The sequence below is a fragment of the Carcharodon carcharias genome, chromosome 3, assembly GCF_017639515.1.
Source record: "Carcharodon carcharias isolate sCarCar2 chromosome 3, sCarCar2.pri, whole genome shotgun sequence".
NCBI lineage: Eukaryota > Metazoa > Chordata > Chondrichthyes > Lamniformes > Lamnidae > Carcharodon > Carcharodon carcharias.
In genome coordinates, this window is record NC_054469.1 from 144,273,817 (window position 1) to 144,294,836 (window position 21,020).

Consider the following 21,020-nt stretch of genomic DNA (forward strand, 5'->3'; position numbering starts at 1 on the left):
CATGGGGTGGTGCCATAGGAGGGGGTTGAGGAGTAGTTCAAATTAACTGTGACAGCAACTTATGCAGGTCTGAATTTTTCAGGTGGTGGTCGGGCTCAGTAGGAACGGGCGCGGAGCCGATCGCCGCCCGTAATCAGCTCGACGCCACCATTTAACATGGGCGGGCCAATTAAGGACCACCCAACATAAGATGCAAGTGGTAGCACTACCCGTGTGGGCAGAGAGAGCCGGGGCCAGCTCTCTTTCTGCGCTTCAATCTCCCTGAGGCATGGAGCTGCCTCAGAGATAGAATCGCTACTGAAAATATTAAATACATGGATTAAAAATTTATTTAAACATGTCCCCTCATGTGAGAGATGGGGCACGTTTTTATTTGTAGGAACATTTTTTTATAAAGTTAATAAAAGCTTTAGGAAACCTCATCCCACTCGTGGATGAGGTTTCCTAAAAACGTGAAGGCCGCTTGACCTTTTCATCTGCCTGCAAACCTTAAGGCAGTGTTAACAATTACCTTAATCACTTCCTTAATGGCCTTAATAAGCTGCTGAAATATCGGCAGGTGCGTAGCCGACTCTGGCGTGTGCCTGCCGAATGAAACATCGCGAGACAGCGTGAAGACGTCGGGACGCAGACCCAACATCATCACACATCATTTTACGTGTCGGTGTGTTGGGCCCGCCCGCACAAACCGACTAAAATATCCTGCCCGCAGTTTCAAGAAAAATTAACATTTGAATCTTAACTGCGTTAGAATGACGTGCAGCGTCTCCTTGCTTTTGAGTTTCTTGTAACTTTTTTTAATAGACCATCAAGATAGCACATAATCAGCACTGCACAGTAATGTGGTATTAGCAACCACATTAGTGGGTAACAGATCCTGTCGGGACCCATCGCAGGTCGGACGGAAAATTTAGAGAGGCAGCCAAATGACCATTGGCTTTGTGACAAAACTAGCTTCTAGCTTATGTTCTTTTATCTGGTATGGTGTAACCTTTCCCACTCAATAATGGCAATGAATAAATAAATTCCCAAATCTTTCTTCAAAATAGCAGACATTTCTTCAATTGGGAATAGATATGGATAAAATTAAAAGTCAAAGTTTTTCAAGTAAGAAAGAAATAAAGAAGCATGAAGCTTTTAACTAGATGTTATCTTTTTTTGGGTCAGATACATAGCAGACCAGTCAGCGCTCATGAAGAGTAAAGACAGATTGACATTTCAGGCAAGGCCTTTTTCCAAACCTTGTTCAGTTCATTTCTTCCACAAATGGTGATTGACCTGCTCTTGTATTTCCAGAGCTGTGTTTTTGTGTTTTCTGTTTCAGATTTCCAGCTGTTATGTTTTTATTTGGTTATTATTTGCATCATTTTAATGTTTGAGTGTTGAAACGAGACGATTTTCTGCTTTAGTGCCATATTAGTTGCTGAAAAATCACAGTCTGGAGGTTACCATTTCCATACATTGGCTCCTGGTATAGGAAGCTGGAAGTGGAAAATTTTCAAGAACGTTTGTGTTCAAATAATTAACCATGGTTGCAAAGTCAGTACAAATTTTAAAGACTCAGACTCTGAATGAATCTCAAAGTGTGTGTTGCCAAGTTATTTCAACAAATTGAATGCTGAATTTTACATCGATCACTAATTACAGTATATTCATTCAATTACAGATTTTCTAAGAGACTGAAATCTTTATTGTCTAATTAGGATTTAAAGTTGTAGATAATTTCAAGACCTGTAAGGATTGCCAGCGAGAGGCATTTTAATCTATCTGAAATCCTAATTTCAATATTGATTTAATCCTTGTCAAAGCCAGCATGGAGAAATTATCCTGTTCTGATTGGTTAATAAACAACAGCATTGCAGAGCTGGTTGCATCAACAGGCCTGCCAGTGAATATCAGTGATGCCTATCAGGATCCTCGCTTTGATACTGAGGTAAGGACATTAAGAAGCACGTTAAACATATGTTTGTTCAAACAATGCTTAATAATCGCATACTCACAGATCTAGCATTCTAATTTTCCTTCCTTTCCATCTCATTAAGTCTTTATTTCCTTGACACATTCCTTCCTGTACCCGAAAATGTTGATATAATTTTTACGTTCAAATGCACTCAAAATGATCTGCGATCGTTGGACATCAAAAGTTCTAATTTGGAATGAGTTTTTCACACGGTCAGTAGCATTTTGTCATCTTTGACATCAAATGCAATCAAAGGCAAATGGTACTTGAAGGCATCGAGTGCGCTTGAAGCTATCAAATGCGCTCAAAGGCAACAAATGCACTCAAAGGCAACATGCATTGAAAAATACAAGGAAATTAATGATTTAAATAGTATCTGAAATTATTCAGTTTTTCATTTAGTCTGAGAAATCTTTCCACTGTACATGCTTGAGAGCACCACCAGATCACTTTCAGTTCTTAATTCATTTTATTCATTCATTAATTGCCACCCTGGGAAAAAACATGCAGCATGTGGGATGATCAGTGTGAGTCCCAGTGTCCCTGGTGCCTCCCTTCCCTCCTGCACCCACCCCCCCCACACTCAGTGGCCAGCATTTTCTGTTTGGCATGTGGGGGCGCGGTGACGTTGGGTGTGCGTCCCAATGTCACCGCGCGTCATTCCGATCTTTTGCTTGGCGGGCGTGCACTGGAGTCGGCTTTGGGCCCGCTGAACTGTCAAAGGCTTGTTAAGGCCATTAATAAACTAATTAAAGTAATTAAAAGCAAAAAACTGTGGATGCTGGAAATCTAAAACAGAAACAGAAATACCTGGAAAAACTCAGCAGGTCGGCGGAGAAGAGCACAGTTTTGAGTTTCAACAGAACAGGGCTCATGAGGACTCGAAACGTCAACTGTGGTCTTCTCCGCCAATGCTGCCAGACCTGCTGAGTTTTTCCTGGTAATTCTGTTTCTGTTTTAATTAAAGTAATTGTCAGGGCTGCCCGTCCAACCTTAAGGTTGGCGGGCAGGTGAAGAACCCAGGCGGCCTTCGCATTTTTCATGAAATCTCATCCATGGGCGGGATGAGGTTTCATGAAGGGTTAATTAATTAAATAAATAAATTTATGAAAATTCATAAACATGTCCCAGCTCATGTGTCTGACATGTCTGAATAATTTTTTAAAACATTTTTTTCCATCTTTAAAACTGAACCTAATTTCCCTGAGGCAGCTCTGTGCCTCAGAGAGATTTCTGCACTCTTTCGTGTGCATGCGCAAAAGAACGCAGGCCCCGACTCTTCCTCCTCACCCCACCCGCACAGTTAGCCCTGAGTGCTATGGGCACGCGTCACGCTGGGTGGGCCAATTACATAAAATGGCGGCGCACAGCTGATCGCAGGTGGCGATCTGCTCCGTGCCCACCCGATGGGGAGAAAATTCTCCCCAGTGTTGCCAGACCACCCACCTCCAGTTGACCCTGCCCTGCACCCCCCCCCAACCTTGGGTTTGCTTCACCCCCCACCCCACCCCAGTCTTGGGGGTCTTCATCACCACCCTCTCAACCTCGCAGGCCTTCCCCTGTCCCACCAGTCTTGGAGGTCTTCACCTACGCCATTCCCCTGCCTCGGAGGCTTTCACTTGTAGAGAATCACCTCACTGTTGCTTTCAGTTGCGGCCGGCCCTACATCCTGAGGTCTCCTGTGTAGGGGCGGGGTGTGAGAGGAGAGAGAGGTGGGAGGAGCAGGAGAGAGAGGTGGGAGGAGCAGAAGAGAGAGCGGGGGCTGCAGAGAGAGAGGGGAAAAGAGGGAAGGAAAGAAAGTGAGGGAGAGAAGGGGGAAAGAAGGAGGGAAGAAAGAGGGGATGGGAGAGAGGGGGTGGGGGAGAGGAGAGAGGGGAAGAGTGGGGGAGGTGTCAAAGAAGGAGGAGAGGGGTAAACGGGGGAAGATGGGAGGAAAACTGCTGCAATCCTGGGGTAGGATGGGGGGTTCATGGAGGCAGAAGAAAATTGCTGTGGCTGGTGGCGGTGGAGGAGAAAACTGCTGCAATCCAGGATCTCCAGCTGGTCTGAGGGAGTAGGCTGGAAGTGGGGGGCAGGGGTTTACTGCACTAGTTATAGGTAATGAAGAAAGGCACAAAATGAGCTTATCAAAATGCATTTTAAAACGTTTGCTTTTTCTAAAGTTAGCTCAGTTTTAGGACGTTTGAAGCTGTAGAAGTTCAGAAATATGGGGAACAAACTCTATGGCCAGAATCTTTGGGTCGGCGAGCGGGGGCAGGGCCCACTTGTCTATGCATAAAATGACGCGCGGCGACGTTGGGTATATGTCCCGACATCACCACGCGCCATTCAGATTTTCAGTTCGGTGAGCCACACACTGGAGTCAGCTGCGCGCCTGCCGAACTGCCAAAGGCCTATTAAGTCCATTTAAGTAGTAATTGAAATAGTTAACGAAACTGCCCTTAAGGTTGGCGGGTGGGCGAAGAGCCCAGGCGGCCTTCGCATTTATCATGAAACCTCATCCACAGGCAGGATGAGGTTTCATGAAATGTTTATAAATTGAATGAAAATTTTTATTAAAGTTCAATGATATGTCCCAGCTCACTAAAACATTTTTTTCTCTTTATCAACATTTTTAAAAATCAAACTAATCTCCGTGAGGCAGCTCTGTGCCGCAGAGTGATTCCTGCACTCTTTCATGCGCATGCGTGAAGTAGTGCAGGCCCCGACTCAGCCTGCTCCCACTGCTCGCACCGGGAGCGCTCAGCACTCCCGGGTGCGTGTCATGCTGGGCGGACCTTAATTGGCCCACCCACGTAAAATGGCGGCTGCACGTCCAGCTGCCTCCGCTCCCGTCTAGCCCTCCCGCCAGGGAGAAAATTCTCCCCTATGATAGCTTTTGGTATCAGAATACTTAAGGTAAGTGATTTTGCTAATCACAAATGTTTTAGTGCTGTGGTTTAGGGCAATTGATGACAATAATTTCAGTTATGTTACTTGCAATGTTAAATAATAGCTAAATGATATCAAAAGATAGCTAAATAATTGCTTTTTAGCCCAATTGTTGTCAAATGAATGATGTTGAAGCAAAAGATGTCTGAATTTTTGGGTAAGGAGGGCTGGCTTTTTCCAGAAGCAAGTTTCAGTGGGATTCTCCACTAACCCCACCACACACCAAAATGACAAACAAATTCTCACTGTGATAAGTGATCAATTAATACGTTTTTGCCAATGTTAACTAAGTATAGACCACAGATCTGCTGGAAATGCCTGCTCTTTGAATAGTGCTGCAAGAACTTTAGCGTCCTCCTGAACAGTCAGATGGGGCCTGGTTTCAGTGTCGCATGCAAAGGTCTCTATCTTCGACATTGAAACACTATCTCTGTACTGAACTGCATCACACCTTACATCAAAACCTCATTACCTGATTTGAATTTTAAACTCAAAAGTTTTAACCCTGCGGGAAGGCTGTTACCAACTAAGCCAATCTGACATGTTTCTGGTAGGTGCAAATCACTGACACATGCTGATTGTTTGGAAAAATCTGAGAAACTTTCTCTGAGATTATCGCTGCGAAAAATGGGAAAAAAAATCAGTTTGATGGAGTATGGATTGCCTCTCTGAGGTGATGGTTCAGCATTATTATTAAGGAACAAAGGAACAAATTACACTGCACTGAAACAATGCTAGATTTGGCATAACCTTGCGTCGCTGCAATGTGGTACATAAAATGATTGTGTGTTTCATTTGCTGGCACTATCATCTTTCAAGTTAATAAGTAAGTGCAAAATGTATTAGTTCAAAAACAAATTTTAATAAACCATATTAGGCAGTGTTATTGAATTTGCAAAAACTTTTCATAGATGATTAATTCTAATCAAGAGGGCCACAGAACAAGTATTAATATTTTGTAAATGATAATAAATAACCATTGATATGTTGTAGAAAGAGCATGCCTGGCCAATATGGTACTTTTGTCTTACGTTTTGAATGCAATGAGAACAAACAGAAATGGGATATAATGGCGTGGATTTTGCCGTGGAAATGAGGGTGAAACTGACAGCATTTTCTGTCATAGTCCACTGAAACTGACAGCAACTTTAAGAGTTTGCACTTGTGCAGAATAATGCAAAAATCCAAAAGTTGCTGCCAGTGATTCAATACTCCTCCAGAGACTGCAATCTCTGGGCAATCAGTGAATTCATGAAAACTTCCACTTTTACGCTGTTGGTCATGTTGAAAACATTCTACCTTGTTGAATGGGGTAAAACTCTATTTTTCGTGGTGTACTAACTTCATATATACTGTTAAATGCCCTCACTGGCTCTGACAAGTTAATTATATACTTCTGGAACTCCAAATAACTCCATTTTGATTTTAAAAAATCGTTTTTTTTATCAAAAAGAAATTATTTGGCATTTACAAATATATGGGGCAGGATTTTTACCTCGTCAGGCAGGTGGACCCGGGAGCAGTCGTGAAACCAACCTCCGCCCGTGATCAGGGCCCGACCATGATTTCATGCTGGCTGCAGCGCTGAATGCAGCCGGGGTGTGGGGGGGGAGGAGGACAAGTGTGGAAGTTTGTGCATGCGCGGGTACACTCACTGAAAGCTCCCTGAAGGCACAGAGCTGCCTCAGGGAGATGAAGAATTTTAAAGACATAAATAAAGAATTTTAAAATGTCCAAAAGCATGACCCCTTATGTGTCTCTGTCACATGAGCAGGGACATGTTATAAATGAGATTTAAACATTTATATTTCTAATTCCTGTTGGAAACCTCATCCTGCCCTTGGATTAGATTTCATAAAAAATTCAAAGGCTGCCTGCCCGCCAACCATAAAGGCAGCGAAAAATTGCATTTAATTACTTTAATGGCCTGAATAAGCCTGTTAATTGTCGGCAGGTACACTGCCGACTCCTGCATGCACCCGCTGACCGAAATATCGTGCGAGTGCGTGATGACGTCAGGATGCTCATCTGACATCATTGTGCGCTATTTTTCTCTCATTCGGGTCGGTTGCGGGCCCGTCCAATGAGAGAAAAATTCTGCTCATAATTTCTTTGCAATGTCTGTTCAAGTTGTTACTTTAATATTTATCTAAATTTGATCATAACCTGAACATTTGAAATAAAAGTGAAGGATAAAGTGATTTTTAACTTCCTGGTTTGCTGCCTATGAGAATACTTCAATTTGATTGGCTGCTTTTGTTGCATGCTGATTTCACTGCTGGTGGATGCCTGAAAATCCCTGTGATTTAGCATCAGATTTAAAGTGGTGTCAGGAAAGGAGAAATTTTAAGTGGTCATTAATTGGCTACTTAAGGGCCTCAATTGCAGCAAGGGCAGCGGGGAGTGGGGAGGCGGGTGGAGGGGTGGGTGTGGGGGAGTCTGGTCCTCGACTCATCCCAGCATAAAATTGTGGAGAGATCGGAGCTGGCCATTTGATGAATTTCACAACTACCCCCTGTCTACAAACCCACTGCCAGGGCAATGTAAAATTCTGCCCAGTCATTTGCCGGCACCTTCACCAGCTGAATCCTCTGCTACATGCAGCCACAGTTCTCAGTGGCAGGCCTTTTCTTCCGCCCTTGTGGCACCTCATCATACCTGCCTTTACAAACTTTTTCCCATTGACTCCTTAACAAGCTCAATATCTTGTTAATTAGTGATTTAAAAATGGCAGGCATGCTTCTGGTTCATGTACCCACACTCCTTGCATAATATCTAAGACTAGCGTCATGACGTCATATTGTAGACTCCATGTCATCATGCCAGATTTTACATTCGTGCAGCGAGTGGGTAGGGGGTGGAGGAGCCGGCCCTATTTGTGGCCATAAAATCCAACCCCAAATCTCAGAATACAAAATATAATTTGTATATCTATTAAAAGCTTGGTCACAACTTTAATCATTTAACATAGTGACTGTATCTGCTGTATTAAAAGTTAGAACTATAGTACAACAGTATTTAAGAAGTAAGGGATAGACTGAAACCCCATTTTTTGGAGGTGGCATATTTTTAAACCAAAGAATGCAGGAGATGGCCTGCATGGATGTGTGCACAGACCAGTGTGTTTTATCACTAATTAAATTTTGTCTGTCAGTGCCACTAAATAGATTGAGTATAACTGACACTGGTTAAAATTATTTGTTAGAAGTGCATCAGGTTAATTGGAGTGCCTAAAAATAAAAACAAAAAACTGTGGATGCTGGAAATCTAAAACAAAAACAGAATTACCTGAAAAAACTCAGCAGGTCTGGCAGCATCGACGGAGAAGAAAAGAGTTGACTTTTCGAATCCTCATGACCCTTCAACAGAACTAGGTGAATCCAAGGAAGGGGTGAAATATAAGCTGGTTTAAGGTGGGGGGGGAGGGGGTTGTGTGGGGTGGGGGGGGTGGGGAGAAGTGGAGGGGGGTGATGTGGTTGTAGGGACAAACAAGCAGTGATAGAAGCAGATCATCAAAAGATGTCACAGACAACAGAACAAAAGAACACATAGGTGTTGAAGTTGGTGATATTACCTAAACGAATGTGCTAATTAAGAATGGATGGTAGTGCACTCAAGGTATAGCTCTAGTGGAGGTGGGGGGAGCATAAAAGATTTACAAATATTTAAAAATAATGGAAATAGGTGGGAAAAAGAAAAATCTATATAATTGGAAAAAAAGCCAAAGGAAGGGGTAAGAAACAGAAAGGGGCCGCCATATGAACACACTCGACCTCTCCCTCCAGCAGCACCGCCGTACCCTTTTTCAAAGCTGCGCGTGCCCCCAGTTTCATTTTATTCTTCGTCTCATCCGACGCCTCAACAAGATACTTTTTCTTTTTCTCTCAAGTGCTAAGGAGCGCAAGCTCCAACAACTCATCGACACCAACACCCATCTAGGACCCTCCACCCCTGCCTGTCCCTCCGTCCCCACCCCATCATCCAATCCCAGCCCCAGCTGTATATTCACTATACCCCCTAACCTTGCCCTCTCCGATGCTGAACGTTCAGTGCTCAGCAAAGGACTTAGTTTCATACCCCTACGCCCTCACCTTAATGAATTTCGGGCTCGGCACGATGCTGAACTCTTCTTCCGCCGTCTTCGTCTCCAGGCTCACTTCTTTGGGCAGGAGTCCTCTCCCCGTTCAACGGATCCTTTCACCCACCTCCAATATTCTCCCTCCACCTGGGCCCCTCCCTCTGGATTCTTAACTTCTCTTGATCTTTTCATTGAGAACTGTCGGCGCGACATTAGTCGTCTCAATTTCTCTGCTCCTCTCACCCATTCCAGTCTCTCTCTCGCTGAACTTACTGCACTCCATTCTCTCAGGTCCAACCCTGACATCGTCATCAAACCCGCTGACAAGGGTGGTGCTGTTGTTGTCTGGCGCACTGATCTCTACCTCGCGGAGGCTGAGCGTCAACTCACAGACACTTCCTCCGACCTCTCCCTGGACCATGACCCCACCACTGAACATCAAGCCATTGTTTCCAAGACTGTCACTGACCTCATCTCCTCTGGGGATCTTCCTCCCACAGCTTCCAACCTGATAGTCGCCCAACCTTGGACAGCCCGCTTCTACCTCCTACCCAAAACTCACAAACAGAACTGTCCCGGTAGACCGATCGTGTCAGCTTGCTCCTGCCCCACAGAACTCATTTCTCGTTATCTTTGACTCCCTTCTCTCTCCCCTTGTCCAGTCCCTTCCCACCTACATCCGTGATTCCTCTGACACCTTACGTCACATCAACAATTTCCAGTTCCCTGGCCCCAACCGCCTCCTCTTCACCATGGACGTCCAATCCCTCTACACCTCCATCCCCCCCCAGGATGGTCTGAGGACCCTTAGCTTCTTCCTCGAACAGAGGCCAAAACAATCCCCATCCACCGTCTGGCTGAACTTGTTCTCACACTGAACAATTTCTCCTTCAACTCCTCTCACTTCCTCCAACTAAAAGGTGTGACTATGGGTACCCGCATGGGCCCCAGCTATGCCTGTCTCTTTATGGGGTATGTGGAACATTCCTTGTTCCAGTCCTACTCCGGCCCCCTTCCATAACTCTTTCTCCGGTACATTGAAGATTACTTCGGTGCTGCTTCGTGCTCTCGTCGGGACTTGGAAAAATTTATTAATTTTGCTTCCAATCTCACCCCTCCATCATTTTCATGTGGTCCATCTCTGACACTTCCCTTCCCTTCCTTGACCTCGCTGTCTCAATCTCTGGTGATAGACTGTCCACCAATATCCATTACAAGCCTACCCACTCCCACAGCTACCTTGACTACAGCTCCTCACACCCCGCTTCCTGTAAGGATTCCATCCCATTCTCTCAGTTCCTGCGCCTCCGTCGCATCTGTTCCGATGATGCTACCTTCAAAAACAGTTCCTCTGACATGTCCTCCTTCTTCCTTAACCGAGGTTTTCCACCCACGGTCGTTGACAGGGCCCTCAACCGTGTCCAGCCCATCTCCCGTGCATCCGCCCTCACGCCTTCTCCTCCCTCCCAGAAACATGATAGGGTCCCCCTTGTCCTCACTTATCACCCCACCAGCCTCTGCATTCAAAGGATCATCCTCCGCCATTTCTGCCAACTCCAGCATGATGCCACTACCAAACACATCTTCCCTTCACCCCCACTGTCGGCATTCCATAGGGATCGTTCCCTCTGGGACACCCTGGTCCACTCCTCCATCACCCCCTACTCCTCAACCCCCACCTATGGCACCACCCCATGCCCACGCAAAAGATGTAACACCTCCCCTTCACTTCCTCTCTCCTCACCGTCCAAGGGCCCAAACACTCCTTTCAAGTGAAGCAACATTTCACTTGCATTTCCCCCAACTTAGTCTACTGCATTCGTTGCTCCCAATGCGGTCTCCTCGACATTGGAGAGACCAAACGTAAACTGGGCAACCGCTTTGCAGAACACCTGCGGTCTGTCCGCAAGAATGACCCAGACCTCCCTGTCGCTTGCCATTTCAACACTCCACCCTGCTCTCTTGCCCACATGTCTGTCCTTGGCTTGCTGCATTGTTCCAGTGAAGCCCAACGCAAACTGGAGCAACAACACCTCATCTTCCGACTAGGCACTTTACAGCCTTCCAGAATGAATATTGAATTCAACAACTTTAGGTCTTGACCTCCTCCATCCCCACCCCCTTTCTGTTTCTTCCCCCTTCCTTTTGTTTTTTTCCAATAAATTATATAGATTTTTCTTTTTCCCACCAATTTCCATCATTTTTAAATATTTTTAAATCTTTTATGCTGCCCCCACCCCCACTAGAGCTATACCTTGAGTGCCCTACCATCCATTCTTAATTAACACATTCGTTTAGATAATATCACCAACTTCAACACCTATGTGTTCTTTTGTTCTGTTGTCTGTGACATCTTTTGATGATCTGCTTCTATCACTGCTTGTTTGTCCCTACAACCACACCACCCCCCTCCACTTCTCCCCCCCCACCCTCAACTTAAACCAGCTTATATTTCACCCCTTCCTTGGATTCACCTAGTTCTGTCGAAGGGTCATGAGGACTCGAAACGTCAACTCTTTTCTTCTCCGCCGATGCTGCCAGACCTGCTGAATTTTTCCAGGTAATTCTGTTTTTGTAATCGGAGTGCCTGCTTGTTAGGTGCGAACCATCATGGTAATGCAAGAGAAAACCTGGATTAATTCTCTTGCCTGCAATCACTGGGCAGTGGCTCCTTTTTAAATCCTTTCATTGAACACTACAGATTGGCAGGCTGTTTAAGGAATGTTGTGCTACACTCTGCAAGGTTACTGCCTCTAATTGATCTGTGTGTTGATAGACAATGTGTTTTCTTCGTGGGTCTCAAGAGAAAATGTAACAATTAACACAAAGCAAGCTATTCAAGGTAATATTGCAACTGCAGAATTATAGAATAGTCACTGTAAATTATGTTAATTACACAGGCAGAGTTGTCATAATTACACTGCACCACAATTGGACTGTATCATTAGTTGTAGGGGGCGTCTTCACTACTCGGCCTTATTGCAGCCAATCAGAGGATGACTCCATGTTATACTGCATGTTTACTAGCATTGCTAAGAACTGTTAGCGTAATATTTGGGAGTGAATGAGGTTTCATGTGTTTTCTAGTTCCCACCGGGGCTTCTGGCCTACCCGCCAACCCTAAGATTGGACTGGCAGGCCCTTTAATTACTTAATTAACCCTGTCATTGGCCTCAATTGGCCATTGACAGGTTGGCGAGCGCACAGCAGATTTCGCTGATAAACATGACATACTTCTGATTGGGAATGGTCTTCATACAGAATTTTTTTTTAATTGTCTACATAGCACTTTGCTAATGATACCTATTCTGGCATGGTTTGCATAATTGGGAATTAGGACTAGCAAAATGACACGGTGCATAGTTGAATTAAGGTTTTGGGGTAACAATTCTCATGCTTTGGATCCAAATTTGGGCTACTCTGGTTGGCTTTCAAGGCTTTGAAACACCATTGTAAAGCCGAGGTCCAAGGTGTATCTGTGATTCTGGAAATCGAAAGTATTTACAATAGAAGAGTTCAGCATACTGGAATTCCCAAGAAACTAATATTGAATCAGGGAGAGGGACTCACCAAAATTAACACAAACAAAATAACAGTAATGATGGGCTTGATTTGATGATCATCACCACCCCCCCCCCCCCCCCCCCCGCCACTCCCGGCAACCTACTGTGGTTTGAAGGCTGAGGCGAGGTGTCTTAAGATCCATTGGGTGGCCCAACCATCTTTGGGACTATTAAGGCTCTTAAGTGACCCAGTAATGGCCATTTGAGGGCCTCAACCCAACACTACTGGCTATTTACTTGCAACAGGGGAGACCCAGAACAAGAGGTAAGCTCAGCAGCTTGGGCTGCCCAGGCTGCTATCGGGCAAGGTCGGAGTCCTCCTTTGGGAACCCCCTTGGCCTATCAAAGGCAATTCCCCCAAGGTCATACTTCTGCTTTTACCCTCATCCCAGCCTGCCGTACTATGCACCCAAGACTGCTTGCTGAGGTCTGCCAGCCTGGCTCCAACAATAGCCGGACTTACCTTTCAGTGCAGGCTCCTCCTCATCGGGATTGCTTGTCGTCCTAGCAATTAATGGCCACTGATCCCGCCTGGCACTGCTGGGATTACAGAGCTGCCGGCCATCTGATTGGTCAGCAGGTCTCTCAGTTGGGACTTCCTCCTAGATAGGGGTGGAAGTCTTACGTTAAAATATCCCAGCATTAAATTGCTAGGGGGCAGCTCCCTAGGGGGCTGGGATTATGGTGCCCCATAAAATCCAGCCCAAAGAAAATAATGACCCTAAGAGGGACAAATCCCCAGGGCCAAATGGTTTCCATCTGAGAATTTTAAAGGAGTAGGTAAGCGCACAGCAGTTGCACTAAGTATAATTCCCAAAGTTCTCTTGAATTCAGGAGCTGTACACCTTTACATTGGAAATCTGTCATGTCTCACTCCGCTATTTAAGAAAGTTGAGAGAGGAAAAGCAAGGAGTTATAAACTAGTTAGTCTAACATCTGTTGCTGAGAAATTACCAGAGTTTGCTACTAAGAATAGAATGACTGAACCTTGTGAACTGTGAGGATAGTGTAGGACTTTAAAAGGGCATAGACAGGTTGATGGAATGGGTGGACAAGTGGCAGATGAAATTAAATGCAGTTAAGTGTGAAGTGATTGATTTTGGTAGGAAGAGTGCAGGCAGATCATATAAAATAAAGGGTAAATTCTAAAGGGGATACAGGAGCAGAGGGACCTAGGTGTATATGTGCATAAATCATTGAAGGTGGCAGGATAGGATGAGAGAGCGGTTATAAAGCATATGACATCCTGGGCTTTATCAATAGAGACATAGAGTGCAAAAACAAGGAAGTTATGTTAAACTTGGGAAGGATATGAAGGCGTTCTTCAGCTGATTAGGAAAAAAATGAACATGGGTTTCTGAAGAGCAGGTCATGCTTGATGAACCTGATTGGGGTTTTTGAAGAGGCGGCTAAGACAATTCATAGGGACTGTCTATGAATGTTATTTATATGGGCTTTCAGAGGGTTAAAAAGTACCTTATAAGAGACTAAATTTTAGCTAAAGTTGAAGCTTATGGAATTGAAGACAAGTTATTGACCCGGTTAGGATATTGGCTGTACAGTAGAAGGCAGAGAGTAGGGACAATGGGCAGATACTCTCATTAGCAGGATGTGACTTGTGGTGTCCAGAAATCATCTGGGGCCTCAATAATTCTCCGTATTTGTTAATGACTTAATTGATGGGATAAGAGGCCACATTTCTAAGTTTCGAATGGCACAAAGATGGCAGCAATGTGAGCAGTATAAATCATAGATAGAATAGTGATAACACAGAAAAAGGCCATTCAGCCCATCCTGTCTATACTGGCGCTTTGAAGGAGCAATTCACCTAGTGCCACTCCTCTGTCTTTTCCCCATGGCCCTGAAAATCTTTCCTTTTCAGATGATAATCTGTTCCCTTTTGAAAGCCTAATTGACCCTATCTCCACCACACACTCAGGCTAGTGCATTCCAGATCCTAACCACTTGCTGCGTGAAAATATTTTCCTCCTGTTCTCATTGCTTCCTTTGCTAATTACCTTAATCTGTGTCCTCTAGTCCTCAATCTTTCCAACAATGAGAATAGTTTCTCCCTATCCACTCTGTCCAGGTGGCTCATAATATTGAATACCTCTATCAAACCGCTTCTCAATTTTATCTTCTCCAAGGAGAACAGCCCCAACTTCTCCAATCTTTCTACATAACTGAAGTTTCTCATAGCTAGAATCGTTCTCGCAAATCTTTTATGCACCCTCGCTAAAGTCTTCATATCCTTCCAAAGTTTGATGTCTAGAACTGAACACAATACTCCATTTGTGATTAAACCAATTTTATACAAGTTTAACATAACATCCTTGCTTTTGTACTCTATGGGCAGGATATTGAGGTCGACAAGCAGGGGGCGGGGCCCGCTTGCCAACATGTAAAATGACGTGGGATGAATTTGGGCTGAACTCCTGACGTCACCCCGCCTCATTTCAATTTTCAGGTCGGCGGAGGCGCAGCTGAATTAGCTGTGCGCCCGCCGACCTGTCAAAATTACCAATTGAGGCCATTTAAAAAGTAATTGAACTCGTTAAAGGACATGCTCGTCCAACCTTAAGGTTGGCGCACAGGCTGGGAGCCCTGGCCGGCTTCAGAACAAGTTGAATACTTCATCCATGGGCGGGATGAGGTTTCATGTAGTTTTTTAAAAGATTTAATAAAAGTTTAATTAAAAGTGATGGACATGTCCCAACTCATGTGATAGTGTCACGAGGGGACATGTCAGGGAAATTTTATTTTTCTGTATTTAACATTTTTGAATTTGGCACCGATCTCCCTGAGGCAGCACTTAGCCTCAGGGGGATGAATACACTTCTTCGCGTGAATGCGTGAAAGAGCACATTCTCGGCTTAGGGAATCCACCCACCACCCCCCCCCCCAACTCCCGCCTGCACAGGGAGTGCATAGTGCTTCCTGGTGAACATCATGCTGGGCAGGCCTTAATTGGCCTGCCCACGTAAAATGGCGGCATGTCCCTGTTTGGGGGCGCTGATCAGTGGCGTGCCTGCACGCGCCCGCTCTTGAACTTCCCCCCCAACAGGGGAAGAATTCTGCCATATGTCCCTATTGATAAAGCTCAAGATATTGTATACTTTATAACTACTCTCTCAACCTGTCCTGCCATCTTCAATGATTTACGCACATACATACCCAGGTCCCCCTGGCACTGCACCCCTTTTAGAATTTACTCTTTGTTTTATATTGGCTATCTGCGTTCTTCCTACCAAAATGAATCATTTCACTCATCACACTTAGCTGCGTTAAATTTCATCTGACACTTGACCACCCATGTCACCAACTTCACAGCTCACAATGCTTCCAAGTTTTGTATCAAATCTGCAAATTTTGAAATTGTGCCCGTACACCAAGGGCTAAGTCATTAATATATATCAGAAAGAACAGTACCCCTAACACCCATCACTGAGGATCCACTACAAACCTTCCTTCAGTTCAAAAAACAACCATTCACCACCCTGTTTCCTGTCCCTCAGCTAATTTTGTATCAATGTTGCTACTATCCCTTTCTTCCATGAGCTCTAACTTTGCTAACAAGACTGTTGTGTGACACTTTGTCAAATGCCTTTTGGAAGTGCATGTACACATCAACAGCATTACCCTCAACAACCATTTCCATTACCTCATCAAAAAACTCCAGCAGACTAGTTAAACATGATTTGCCCTTAACAAATCCATGCTGACTTTCCTTAATTAACCTGTATTTGCTCAAGTGACTATTAAATTTGCCCTGAATTATCGTTTTTAAAAGTTTTCCCACCACTGGAGTTAAAATGACTGACCTGTAATATCCAGGTTATGTTACACCCTTTTTTGAACATTTTTTAGACATTTGCAATTCTCCAGTCCTCTGGCACCACCCCTAAGTCTAAAGAAGACTGGAAAATTATTGCCAGTGCTTCCGCAATTTCTACTCTCACTTCTTTCAGTATAATTGGATGCATCTTATCTGGTCCTGTTATCTAATCAACATTAAGTACAGACAGCCTATCCAATACTCTCTCAATATCAATTTTAAACCCTTCAAGTGCCTGAACTATCTCATCTTTCACCATGACCTGGGCAGCATATTTTTCCTTGGAAACGCAGATGCAAAGTATAAACTTCATATCTCAGTCATGTCCCTTCATGCATAACTCCCCTTTTTGGTCCCTAATCAGCCCTACTCCTCCTCTTACCAACTCAGTCTGGTTCTCAATTATATTATCCACCTGACATCTGTCATAGACACCTCTTTTCTGCTTCATTTTAATCTCCAACTCTTTCACCGGGCTACATATTGGCCATGATCTCATTGAATGATGGATGGAACAGGCTCAAGGTATTAAATGGCCTCCTCCTATTCCTGTGTTCTGATGTTTTCCTGAACAGCAAGAGTGAGTTTTCCTAAATTCTTCTGTATATTGAACTGTAATTTCCCATCAACTTTTTTGAGGCTTGCCTGTAGAAATTAATTGCACCCAGTGATTAATTTCATGATTCAGGAGGTCTTGTGGCGCAGTGGGTAGCATCCCTGGCTCCTTACCAGAAGCTCTGGGTTCGAAGTCCTGCTCCAGGACATGATGGCAAGGAAGGTGCATTCAGAATATTGTCAAACAGGTTGGTTATCAGTCTGTAAATCCTTCTAATATGCCAATGGTAGGTGGTTAGAGTGGGAAAGTCTCCCGATTAGTCATGCTTGATGTGAACTGGAGCCCATCAAGCTATAGGGTGAGATTTTCCAGCCTTGCCCGCTGTCAGGGTCATCCAGTACTGCCAAAAGTCAATGGACTTTTGGCTGACCAGTCACATACTCCACAGCAGGTTCCACCATAGTGGGGCCAGAAAACCCCAGCCATGGCCTCTTACAAGACCTGTTTCAGGAAGGAGCAGCTGTGGAAATAGATATGTATTTATTCTTCTTCATGGGATGTGTGCTTCACTGGCAAGACTAGCATTTGGTTGGCTATCCCTAATTGCCCTTGAGCTAAGTGGATTGCTAGACCTTTCAGAGGGAAGTTAAGAGTCAGCCACATTGCTGTGGGTCAGAAGTCACATGTTGTCCAGACCAGGTAAGGACAGCAGATTTCTTTCCCTAAAGGGCAGTAGTGAACCAAATGGGTTTTTGATGAGCGTGTCATTGTTACCATTACTGAAAATAGCTTTATATTCCAGATTTATTCATCAAATTTAAATTCCACTAGCTGCTGTGGTGGGATTCGAACCTATGTCCTCAGAGCATTAGCCTGGGCCTTTAGATTACTAGTCCAGTGACATTACCACTATTGCCACAATTTCCCTGAAGCGTGTGCGTTGTCTGCCTCATGCATCTCTAGGCATGGGAAGAGAATCAAGGAGATCTTGATGCATTTCCAACACATTGAAATATTGGGTAAGAGTTTCCACAGTTACCTGCAACCACACTCTCTGTTTGGGATATGTGCAAAGACATCATGGTTGACTTCATGAGCAATTAAAACCTTAAAGAGCTGCAGAGCACAATAGCCTGAATTTTGCTCTTAGTGGCAAAAGAACAGCATTTGTCATTCACCTCACTGGCAGCTGCCTATATGGTGTTTGTGAACTTGTCAGTGGAAATTCCTCGTGAATCTCTTGTCAGTTTCAATATAGAACCTTCTATAGGGGACCTGTGGCATCTGTGAGCAGGGCAAGAAACAGCCAGGCTCTTCAACCATTCGGATTGTAGTATCCTCACTGAGACACATAGAACTCAAACCAGTAAGTTTCAGGCAGAGAGTATAAATTAGATTTAAAACATTTATGGAATGTAAAATAAAGATTGGGAAAGACAGATGGGATTAAGGGAGGGAGATAAAAGGCATAGGCCGGAATTTTCTGGCCCTGTTGGCATTGGGCGTCATGGTAGGCATGAGCAGACAATACGGCAGGAAGGCCAAAAATCACTAGTTGGAATTGTGCGCTCTGCCCATTAATGGCGGGCCGCGTTCCCCGTAGCCGCACGTTGGGAACATCCGCATCTAGTTATAAGCCCAGCTTGCCAGAATCATTCCTCGACGTCAAATTTACCACCCACATTGGCAGGAAAACATGCCAGCCCAGAACACATCTTGACAAGTGTGTCATGCAGAAGTTGGGACTTACTGTTAGGGCCTTGCTTACATCACGGTCATCCGAGGAGCAGAGGACGCTGGACTCCAACAGAAACTGGACCCTGGAGGAACACGTGCATTGGCAGGCTGGGTGAATTCTCATGGACACAGTGAGCCACTTGCCCCTGATGACTTTGGCTTGGGTCCTTTGGAGAGCTGAGGCCTTGAGAGCCTTGGCGTGCTTTGCCTGTCCTCCTGTGGGCCAGCTGCTGATTCTGTGGTGACAGAGGACAGGGTTGAGGGGTTACAGGCAAAGGGGACTCGGAGGGAGAGGAAAGCCTCAGAGATTCCTGAGTGGATGACCCTGGCACTGCTGCTCCTCCTTCCCCTTCGGGTGCCTGAGTGTTCGCCGAGCCAGGAAATCACCGGACTTTGCAAACCAGACTCAGGGACGAAAATCTGGACCTTGGATAGGAAGCACACAAAAATGTTATATATTTTTTAAACTCTCCAACATTAGTTTTCTTCTCATAAATGGGACTCCATGCATGTTGAATTATTTTTTTGGGACCAAAGGTTGTTCATCAGTCATTATCACTTATCATTAAAATCTCATTTAACTTGAACAAAACAGCCCCATTCTTTTCAACGATTTTTAATGCAGAACTAATGGGTAAGTATTTTAAACACAAGCCATTGCAGTCATTTCTGTGACAAATCAATTGGCAAAGACTGCAGCAGCACATCCTGTGCAACAGCAGGGTATTTCTGACAGCAACTTCTGGATTTCTTAGTTCAGCTGCACATGTGCAGACCCCAGAAGTTGCTGTCAGATTTACCCTGTAATAGAGTTGTTATGATTAGAAAAAAATCCGAGCCATTCTGTCAGTAAATCTGACTGGCTTCATAAATTAATAACAATGATCTGAAGTATTAAAGCAAAAATGACCTTGATGGTATGCATTAAATTGTGATTAGTTCTCTTCCTTGGATAAATGGCTTTAACCTTTACATTGGGTCTAATCTTTAATTTGACGTTAATTAAATTAATTTGTCATTAGATCATTAATTTCTGCCTTCAACTTTTAAGCAATGTAATATTCATATCTATTTCTATGAATATATTCAGGTGTACAAGCTCTTTGAAAAATGTGCCATTAATTCACTTCTGTGCCATTCAGTGCACCTCAGTTAATTGTTACTGCCCAAGTATTGGCACAAAATGAGCTCATCTTGGCCCATTGCACCTTTGTTACTGCCAACTGCAAATCAGAGCTGTCCACTCGAATCCCATTTCCCTGTTCTTTTTAAATATTTTGCTTCACGTTTATCTAATTCTCTGACAACTGCCATAATTGGCCCTGTTTCAGTAGCCAACTGTAAAGTGTTCCATATCCTGATAACCCTTTGTATCAAAGCATGTCATCCAGCTTCCCCCTTTATGCTTTTAATACAAATCCTAAAGCCTATAGATTTGAGCCTATAGTTTTGATTTGAGATTTGCACCAGGATGTGCTCCCCTACTTTTTTTTTCCAAATCAATAACTTAATTGGAAAGATGGACCAAGATGTGTTCATCTAACACTCCTATGGAAGGTTTGCAAACTGATGTAAATAAGCTGTCAAGATGACTAATAGATGAGTTGCTTAAGAAAACTGATCCCTACCTATCACATATTACAACGTCTTCAATGTCCTTCAAAACCTAAGGCCACAAAATTTGATAAGACCCAAAAGTGGATGCAGTAATTGCTGCCTGTTAATTTAAATGTTTATTAGCTATTTGGTATGAGAGCTCAAAAATATTAGACTGGATTTTATGCTCCCCTGCCAGCGGGGTTCTAGTTGGGTGGGGTTCGTAAAATGCAGCACGTGACCTGCCCACTGCCTACCCACCTTCCCCTAACCTGTCTCAGATTTTATGGGGAATGGCAGAGGTATTGGATGGTTCACCATCCTTGGGCCTCATCCCGCCCCTACTGCTATTTTGATGGCGGCAGAGGAGGCCATGTCAATGTGGGTTGGTGTCAGGCGAGTGAGGGGGAGCCTCCTTTGGACATCCCTTGCACTCACTAGAGGCACAAGGTTGTAACCCCCTTGAACCCCTGTCCCTGCTATCTCAAACCCAGCACCCTTAATCCCTTACCCTGGATTTACCTTGAAGTCTGGTTCCATTGCAGCACACTTTCCTCTTGGACTGTCAGTAGTCCCAGCAGTGGCCACTGCTCGATCCAATTGGCTGGAAGTTCCCTAAGGGGCTCTTCCTCCCGAGATAGGAGTGGAAGTCTCGCCTTGGGCCAATTAATACTGCTCCCAGTGTTAAATGGCTGTGGGGCAGCCGGCCGTTTCATGGGTGAGCTCCCCACCCCCGACTTTTTAGCCAGGGAGCGTGGGGACAA

The 21,020-nt window shown here is 44.5% G+C and overlaps 1 protein-coding gene across 1 annotated transcript in view; it reads left to right on the forward strand.

Moving 5' to 3' along the window:
- Positions 1-21,020, forward strand: part of pde11al (phosphodiesterase 11a, like) — a 310,662-nt gene that overhangs the window by 161,280 nt on the left and 128,362 nt on the right. The window contains exon 6 of the mRNA XM_041183991.1: positions 1,813-1,933. Coding sequence (XP_041039925.1) covers positions 1,813-1,933 — 121 coding nt within the window. The remainder of the gene's footprint in view (positions 1-1,812; positions 1,934-21,020) is intronic.